General features: G+C 42.6%; 1 protein-coding gene across 1 annotated transcript in view; it reads right to left on the bottom strand.

The window, feature by feature from the left end:
* Positions 1–914: 914 nt before the first annotated feature.
* Positions 915–9,923, bottom strand: part of MYOM2 (myomesin 2) — an 80,436-nt gene continuing 71,427 nt past the window's right edge. Inside the window, exons 32-36 of the mRNA XM_032215146.1 lie at positions 7,935–8,098; positions 7,584–7,620; positions 7,428–7,450; positions 3,605–3,660; positions 915–1,223 (exon numbers count right to left, since the gene is read on the bottom strand). Of these exons, the coding sequence (XP_032071037.1) occupies positions 915–1,223; positions 3,605–3,660; positions 7,428–7,450; positions 7,584–7,620; positions 7,935–8,098 (589 nt within the window). The remainder of the gene's footprint in view (positions 1,224–3,604; positions 3,661–7,427; positions 7,451–7,583; positions 7,621–7,934; positions 8,099–9,923) is intronic.

Here is a 9,923-nt window from a genome sequence, read left to right as displayed (position 1 = left end):
CAGAATTAACCTGCAATACTGCATCACTCTAGGCTGCTACCAAGTACCAGTTCCTAATTTACAACTTCTTGTTGTTATAAAAAGAGAAAAATAATGCAGCTAAGTAAAATGGAGTGACTCCGAGTATCCATCATTCCCTTGTTTTACTGTGAGTCCATGGTCTGCCTTCTGCCAGCTGTGAAGCTGCAACAGACCATAATTAAACAGCCAAAGGGAGGAAACACAACTAATTTAAGAGTCATTTGGTGCAGAGAGAGAAAGCCACAAGGTGACTTTTGGAGATTTTTATTAGCACAAAGCAAGGGGGGGGGGACACAAACAACTGTGAAACTTATGGTTTAAATGAGTCCGCGGTGATTGTAAAGTATGACTAAAGATTTGCTTGCACTGCAAAAGAGCAATGCCACAAAGGATAACTTAGAAGGTCGTGTGTCCAGCTCCTCTGATTTATTTGCAGCTGCAGCCCCCGATTCGTTTACATCGCTGCAGCCTTTTGCGTTCAGCGGGTTTTTACAAAAAGCCACGAGAGTTCACAGCTCAGATTAAGACGCAGCGTTCCTGATCTACAGCTAAGCACTTCCCGGTTTCCACTTGCGAGACACAGAGTTGCATTTCATGGATAGAACAAACCATGATTGAAATATGTAGAAACTGGTGACCGCTCCCATGATTACGGTCTTTTACTAATGGCAAGCCATGGGACGCTCCTATTCAGAGGGACGTCACTGCCAATTGTGATGGCGTTGTAAGGAAAAGAGACCAAGATTCAGCCTTCAAAAAAAACCACATAACTGTCTCCTAAACATCGCCAGTTTTCCATTGCAGAACTACTACACAAACACAACTACAGCTCCTCTCAAGCCTTTTCTTCATCAAGCACACGCGTTCCCTAACATGTTTCTTGCCATGTACGATTATTCAGCTGGCTTCGCAGGTATCGGCTTCACTCTGTCGCCTGAGAGATGTTGAACATCAGGGATCTCTTCCCCGTGCTTATACACACTGATGGTGACATCGACTATCTCGCCCCCGTACTTGTTCTTGACACTGATGCTGTATTTTCCAGAATCTTCCGATGACACCCCCTTAATGACCAGACTGGCGTGCTTCCCTTGCTCCAGTTTAGCTGTGTAATGATCGCTCAGTTCTAGTTCCCTGTCGTTCTTAAACCAGACCACTTCAGGATCAGGACTCCCAAACACGGTGCAGGTCAGATTCAGGGTCTAAAACAAGAAGAAGAACACGAAAACTTATGCAGTGTTTTTAGACAATGGGAAGGACAGTAGAACCTCTGGTCCAGAGGTGGGTTCCTACCGGATTGGACCAGTTCAGCAGAACCAGTATTTGGTATTTGGTATTTATTTGATTTGTAAGGCGCCCTATTCCCCAAAGGGACTCAGGGCGGCTGAACAAAAACCAGGGGAAGGGGAAAAACAAATACAGAAAGTAAGACAAACAGGACAGTGATAGAACAATTTAAAAAAGCACAGAGCACAGCAAATTCGAGTAGGGGGGAGGAACAGTAGTTTGGCAGCCTGGGTCGCTGGAACCGGGCGCGACCCAGGCATGCCACGCCCCCAAACCGGTTCTCCCAGCAGCGCCTATGGCAGCGCCATCTTGTTTTTTGCTTCCGCACATGCACAGAGCAATTTTTTGTTGTACTGCGCATCAAATGCATACGGGCACGGCACGTCCCTGACCGAACTGGCAGTAGCAGCTGCCGGAACCCACCGCTGCTCTGGTCACGACCATAATTCGTTCCACAACTTTGGTCACACACCGATTCGGTCGTGACCCGAACCTAATTTTGGAAATATGCAACTTACAAAAAATATGGTGCAGAAGGGGAAACCGGCCATGAAAAAATATTGTGAATTTTTTGGTCAGAATCCGATTTGGTCAGAAGCATTCATGACCAGAGGTTCTACTGTATTACTGACAGGTTTAGGGAAGGGGAAGATTGTGGAACACTCCAGAATTTAAGATCGTATGTATCAGTGGGGTACCAGGGGTACTAGGGACCAGTTCCATGGAGAGAGGTTTTTCCATGGACCAGAGGGGGAAAACTTTTGCATGCCTCCTGCATCCAGAGACCGCCTTCTGCCGATTACCTCCCTCCGTCCCATCAGATCGCATAGAGTAGGCCTCCTCCGAATTCCATCCGCCAGTCAGTGCCGACTGGCGACTACGCGGAGGAGAGCCTTCTCAGTTGCAGCCCCGACGCTATGGAACAATCTCCCCATGGAGATCCGCACCCTCACCACCGTCCAGGCCTTCCGCACAGCCCTTAAGATCTGGCTATCCCGTCAGGCCTGGGGATAAGACTTACTCTCGCCCCTCCCGAATGTTGAATGAATGTTGGGTTTTTACTGCTAATTATTTTTACTCACATTTTCTTTTTGTGTTTTGTCCTGCACTCCCCCCCCCCCTATTATTGTAAGCCGCCCTGAGTCCCCTCAGGGAAAAGGGCGGCCTATAAATGCTTAATAAAATGAAAAAATGAAAAAAAAATCCAGAAGATGGGGGTTCACTTGTTTGCGCACCCCTTTTTCTGGCATGCCACGACCCAGTGCCGGTCCACAGACCTGGAGTTGGGCACCCCTGGTATATAAGAGAATCCAAGAGAGGATGAGAAAAAAAAAATCCTTCCATTTATTTAACTTCAGACTCAAGCCATTGTAAATTAGCCTCACTCTGCCCTGGCACTGGTTGAAGACATATTTCCATGTTGCAGTTCATTAAATCACTTGGGCGTTTATTCACAATTTATTCCTCAAAGACAAATTTGCATTTACTTCCAGTTAGCATCTATTATAGACTTGTAGGGGATGTATCATGTATGGATTGGCTGATCATGTGCTATTGAGTTGATGTAAATCCTCAGTAACCAGATAGATGGATTTTCCCCAAGACAGTCTGTCCCCAACCTGATTCTTTGGGTCTTCCAATGGGATACCCATTGGTACCATAACTTGGTTCATTCATCTTGGTTATCATCATTTTCTCTTCCAAGAAGTGGGTCTTCACGATTTGTCTGAAGTATGATGATTTGAGCCAGGTCATCTGCCACCTCAAGAGGACTCTGGTTGATTTGTTTGCTTCTATCTATCTATCTATCTATCTATCTATCATCTATCTATCTATCTATCTATCTATCTATCTATCTTAATTTATTTTGTGCTCTCCTTGGTATTCTAAGGTGTTTTCTCCAATACCAAATTTAAAAGCATCTACACGCTTTCTTTCCTGAACCAAGTCCAATGGGTTCGTACTACTCAAATGTTCTCAAAGCAATAGCAATAGCAGTTAGACTTATATACCGCTTCATAGGGCTTTCAGCCCTCTCTAAGCAGTTTATAGAGTCAGCATATGCACCCCACACAGTCTGGGTCCTCATTTTACCCACCTCGGAAGGATGGAAGGCTGAGTCAACCCTGAGCTGGTGAGATTTGAACAGCCGAACTGCAGAACTGCAGTCAGCTGAAGTAGCCTGCAGTGCTGCATTTAACCACTGCGCCATCTCCAAAAAGGAGGCCCTTTTTGCTGTATACACAAAAGCTCCTATTAAAAAATAGCTAAGCCGACCAAGGGGTTTTATCCATACCTTGTCTTCCATTATGGTCACAACATCCGGCAAACCACCAACCACTTTACCACGATCTGTGAACATACAAATATAAAGTTACTATGCTCTGGCTAAGTGCTCTGGCTACCTCAGAGACCAACAGTAGAGACCAAGATAAAATAGCACCCGGCCTTTCTCAAGCAGGAGCCCAGCTACCCTGACCATCTGTGCTTTATGTGAAGCATGGCAGTACAGAAGACTCTCCTGGGGCTCTGAGGGGAAGGGGCCATTAAAAAATATGAAAAGGGGAAAGAAAGAAAGAAAGAAAGAAAGAAAGAAAGAAAGAAAGAAAGAAAGAAAGAAAGAAAGAAAGAAAGAAAGAAGATGAGAAAGAGATAAAGAAAGAAGGAGAAAGAAAGAGGAAAGAGAGATAAAGAAAGAAAAGAAAAGAAAGAGAGAGAGAAGAAAGAGAAAGAGAGAGAGAGAAAGAAAAAAGAAAGAAGAAGAAAAAAGAAGAGAGAGAAAGAAAGAGAGAGAAAAGAAGAGAGAGAGAGGAGGGAGAGAGAGGAAGAAAGGAAGAGAAAGAGAGAAAGAGAAAGAGAAAGAGAGGAAAGAAAGGAAGAGCAAGAAAGAGAGAAAGGAAGGAAGAAAGAAAGAAGAGAAAGAGATAAAGAAAGAAAGAGAGAGAGAGAGGAGAAAGAAGGAAAAGAGGAGAGAAAGAAAAAAAGAAAGAGAAGAAAAGAAAAGAAAGAGAAATTGAGAGAAAGAGAGACGAGAATAAAAGAGAGAGAGGGAAAGAGAGAGAGAGAGAAAGAGAAAGAGAAAAAAAGGAGAAGAGAGAAAGAGAGGGAGAGGAAGGAAGAGGAAGGAAAGGAAGGAAGGAAGAGAAGAAAAAAGAAAGAAAGAAAGAGAAAGAAAGAAAGAAAGAAAGAAAGAAGAAGAAAGAAAGAAGAAAGAAAGACTGTAGCATCCAGAAGAACACCAGCAGCCTTTGCTACCCTCCAAACCTCTCTCCAAATCAGGACTCTGTCCTACTCTAACAGTCCTTTAAGCCCAAAGCAGCCCTCAAAAGACTTGGCTGTGGTTTCCTTTGCTGGCCATCTCTGAAAGTTTACATCTACCCATTTAGCAGGCTTTCTGTACAGATAATGTGGGGGGGGGGAGCGTTGATTGATTCATTCAGTAGTAGTAAAGAGTTGCTACAGGAAACCTGACATGACTGGATAGAGCCGTGACTAGAAATGGAATGACCATAAGGTCATCAGGAGGCTTCATCAAAAGGGCAACAGGCTGCTCAGTGATGAAATAAGACACACGACTGAAAGCTGGATGCTCCATGACAATACTAAGCACATTATAACCACAGAGAGATATCTGGAGTTAGATAGGAGCACTGAGATGGCCGTGTTTGCTTGGCAATCTGGAATTGTTTAAGGTAATTAGAATTTTAAAAAAAAGAAGACGCTTAGCAAAGGCATCCTGGAGAGTTATGATGTATAGCTGGATGGCAACATAAACCCCAGATGTGGCGGCTGTGAAATGGCAAATTCTAAAATAGAATTGCAATCAAGCTTTTATTGCTTTTAAGTCACAACTCAGTTTGGAGTATGGCACTCAATTCTGAGCCTGTAGAAACTGTGCAAAGAAGGGAGACAAACATTATCTGGATTCAAGGAGCTGCTTGCTAGGAAAGGTTCAGTTTGTAGGGGGGGGGGATGAATAAGTGGAACCTGATGTAGTTATATAAAAACAACAGCTTTGAGGAAGCCGGATGAGGAAAGATTGAAGAGAGATGAATTCCTTCATCACAGGTAAATTAGAAAATTTGCTCGACTCAAGATGCAGTGATGGCTACTAACTTTGGTGGCTTTATGCTTCTTAGAAGGTAGGATTGCCACTGGTGACTGATTAATTTGGTTCTTTATTATCTAGTAGTCGATAACCCGGCATTGCCCAGATATTTATTTATAGGGGGGAAATGTCCGGACCAAACGTAATTTCTAATATTGGATTTTCCCCTTTACCAGAGGGAGCCCCATTGTGGAGTACTGTGGAGCCGTTACCATGGCAACTCCACTGCGATGTTCAATAGAAGTCATTTTATGGCAGTGCAGTAGAAGCCATTTAAAGGCACAACAGGCCGTATCTTAACGGAACACACACCCTGAGGGGTGTTAGGGTTGTCTTTCCCCCCCACAGTATTTGTCTCCAGAGAGTAAGTCATTTGTGTACCAAGTTTACTTGAAATTGCTCAAGGCATTCCAGAATTATAGTGGAACACACACACACAGCCATTTTTATATATATAGACTATTATCAGAGGCAATTGATATTGAGAGGTATCAATATCGATTGCTAGGAAATTTGGGCAACAGAGTTTAGTACCCTTTCTTGGGAGCTTCTTATAAGTTCCCGGGATGTCCTATGGAGCAGCAAATGGATGTTTCATTAAAAACTGTAGCAAAACTAACATCAGGACACAAGTACAAACAAGATGGAATTCACATCTTGATATTACAGCACACAATCTGGGTCCTCATTTTAATGATCTCGGAAGGACGGAAAGACTGAGTCAACCTTGAGCCGGTGGGAATCGAACTGCTGGCAGTCGACATAACAAATACTGCAATACTGCATTTTAACCACTTAGCCACCATTAGAGGATTTCCCCAATGGAAATAATTCTGTTGTGTGCAAATGCATCAGCCTAATCATACGGAAGTTGTCAAGTTTGATCCTTGCAGTAAGTCAACTTTGTGTACGAATTTCCAATTCAGTAAGAAGCAAAAATGTCATCTGAAATTTCACTTTTTAAAGCAAAACATGATGAATGATAGAGCACTTCTGCACTTAGTATTTGACATTCCTTATGCCTCATAATCCATTTCTATTTTTATTTTATTTGTTCCATTCCATCAACATGATGTTGGGCGGGGGTGGGGGCGGTAAATCTACTTATTTGTTGATGTTCAATTACCAAACGAATGAATTCTTTATTATAGCCAATGGCTATCAGTTAAAATAGCCTTCTGCAGTAACCATCCATACCATAATACAATAATAAGAGAGAGAGAGAGTAGCATTAAAGCAACAGGAGACTGTATGAGACAACTAGACATGTTGAGAGAAATTGCCTATCAGTTTTTGCTGGCGTCCTCTCATTATCTTCTGCTGACGGGGCACCAGCAAAACTGATAATTCATCACTCCCCAGTGTTTCCGTCCTATAGTCTATAGCAGTGTTTCTCAACCTTGGCTACTTGAAGATGTCTGGACTCCAACTCCCAGAATTCCCCAGCCAGCATTCGCTGGCTGGGGAATTCTGGGAGTTGAAGTCCAGACATCTTCAAGTTGCCAAGGTTGAGAAACACTGGTCTATAGCCTCTATGTTTGTCTACACCTGCTTTATTATATACACATTATCGCTCAGATATTCTACTTCTAGACTGTTGGATGGCCCTCGGCAATAATAAAGAATTAATCCATCCATCCATCCATCCATCCATCCAATAATATCAAATAATTAACTAGATAAAAGAGAGGAAAGCAATTTCTAAATCAAGATTTGTATTCGTGTTTCCTGACCGAATGGAAAAAGGGAGAATCTCGGTCAGTCTAAGGTGAGTCAAATTGTTTGCCAACTCACTAAACCAAAGAAGCAAATCTGTTTATCTATACACATCTCGTATTTCTACCACAATCATTCAGCAGGTGTGATGACAACCGTTTTTTGTATAAGACTTCGATTTTTTCCATCACTTTGTCAAAGCTATTCTTTCCATTTTTACTAGAACGCTTTCTCCTGCTCTTCCCTATTCATACTGAATATTCCTTCGTTCGTTTATTTACTTTCAAATACTTACTTTTCTCAGCAAAAGCAGCTGCCCTAAAGTTGAAAACAAAAATGAGGGGGGGAATAATTAACATCCCAGTATAACGACGCTGATGGCCAAAATAAACGAATTGCAAAGTTTACGTCCAAAGCAAAAATAAATAAATAAATTAAATTGAAATCTTACTTGAGCCGCTGGAATTCTTCATAGGCCTCGTCGAAAGCTGCAGTGAAACATTTCAGCATGTTAGGAAGTCGACTTTATGAGTTGGCACAAATGCGAGCATATGTACTTGCCTTGCCATCCCCCCCACCCACCCACAGCCTACAGTGTGGTACAGAAACATCAAACGAAATCTAAAAGCAGGGATCAAAGTCAGTCTTGATGAGACGTGGAATGAATAAAGATAATGCATGTGCCTGGAACATTTTGAGCCCAGAATTGATGCTTATGATGAATAAACCAAAGAGAAATAGGGCAGTTTCCAGAATATGTTTGACGGGGCTAAAATGTTGCATGGCTGGTAAAGATTCCTACCTTGTCCAGATAGGTCAAGCGTCCGCTTGTGGGCTTCCTTGCCATCAAACAGCTCAAAGGTGTACTTCCCTTTATCTTTTTCGGTAGGCTCGCATATCTGTATCCATGCGACTTCGTCACTACCACCAATTCTCATCTTTTCACTTGAAGAAACCTTCGCTTCCCTGGGTAAACCAAGAGGCAGCGTTCAAGCAGACATCCATCGTTTTGTTATACTTGGACATTACAAAACAGGAGAGAGATTGTCAGACCTTCCACAATTTAATCCTCTAAATCAGGGGTGTCGGATAGGCAGCCCGCAGGTCGGATGCATCACACGCAGGTCACGCCCACCCCAGTTCCGTGAAGGGGAGGAATGTCATGAAACGTCACGTGATGGCAACATCACCCCATGAGTTTGACACCTATGCTCTAAATAGAAATGATCCTTGGCTCCATTTGTTGAAAGGCTTAGCTCATTAGCGATCGAGGGTATTGCGGTGTGGCAAAACCAGAACTGAAAACCATGCACCCTAAGCTCTACCAAAGGTGCTTGTCCGAGAGGCAATTGCTTTTTCTTTGAAGATGTTTCACTTCTCATCCAAGAAGCTTCTTCAGGTCTGGCTCAATCCCTGTAAGAATGCTGAAGAAGCTTCTTAGGTGAGAAGCAAGGCGTTTTCAAAGAAAAACCAGGAAGTCCAGTTTCCTCTTGAAAAAGCACTTTTGGGAGAACCATGATCTGGTTGACTAAGAATCTCCATCGACATTCCCTAAATTCTACTTTTTCCTCCCTTAACTGTCTTCATGGCCCTGTCAGTGCAACCAATCAGGCTCAGACAAGATGTTTTCTTAACAGTCAGTCTAAGTGTAGTTTGTTATGTGGCCCCTCCTTCTTCCAGCTGGGTGACTTTGAGGCAGCATCTGAAGGAGATGGAGCACTTACTTTCATTTCCCAAAGCATTTCCTCCCTCATTCCGCCTCCCCCCAGTTCAGACCAGTCTGTCACCACATAGAGCCGAGGTGGCGCAGTGGTTAGGGTGCAGTACTGCAGGCCACTTCAGCTGACTATTATCTGCAGTTCGGTGGTTCAAATCTCACCGGCTCAAGGTTGACTCAGCCTTCCACCCTTCTGAGGTGGGTGAAATGAGGACCCAGACCGTGGGGGCGATATGCTGACTCTGTAAACCGCTTAGAGAGGGCTGAAAGCCCTATGAAGCGGTATATAAGTCTAACTGCTATTGCTATTGCTATATAACAGCAAAGCACAAGGAAGCACAGGGTGGCAGCTGATGGGGATGTTCCTGATTGTCTTAAAGCTAGTTTCAAGCAGCCAGAAAGTCTCAAGCAAAAGTTTAAATGCCATGTGACTCCCCCCCAAAAAGGTCTTGGTGGGAAGCTGGTGTTCCAAAAAATAACAATAAATGCCACCAGATATGTTCAAATCCTTAGGTGTTAAACAAGCAACCATATTACATTATAGTTAAAGCTGCAAAAATACACCTGTTGCAAGATTGTACTGAAGTTGCTGTTCAGAAAAGTTTTCTACACTTTCATGATTGGAGTTATGTGAGCTTTTTAAATATCAAGACATCTAATAATAATAAAAAAAGCTGAATTTTCTTGCAGCCTCAATACAATCTTGCAAAAGGTTGGGGATTTGCAGACTTCAATCAGAAGGACTATCTTTGACCAAAAAGCCATTGAAGCATTATATCCTCTGTACCTATAAAGAGAAGGAAATTTGGAGATAATTTTTTTAAAAAAATCAGCAAGATCCTTTTTCAGAAAATAGCATTTCCACTTGGCCTTTCCTTTAAATTCTTTCCTCTTTCATTTCTAATTTATTTCATACTTATTTTTGTTCTATCTGTACTTCAATGTAATAATCTACATGAAGCTTAAAAGCATTTCGTTTTGTTTTGCTTTTGCTGTTTTTTTTTTAAGGAAAAGCATCTCTCTCCTAGGGAGATTTCTATTACTTCTGCTGTTTATCATTTATAGTGGTTTCAG

Source organism: Thamnophis elegans, chromosome 4, assembly GCF_009769535.1.
Source record: "Thamnophis elegans isolate rThaEle1 chromosome 4, rThaEle1.pri, whole genome shotgun sequence".
NCBI lineage: Eukaryota > Metazoa > Chordata > Lepidosauria > Squamata > Colubridae > Thamnophis > Thamnophis elegans.
Note: the sequence above shows the minus strand (reverse complement) of the source record. Positions and strands in the feature narration are given on the sequence as shown.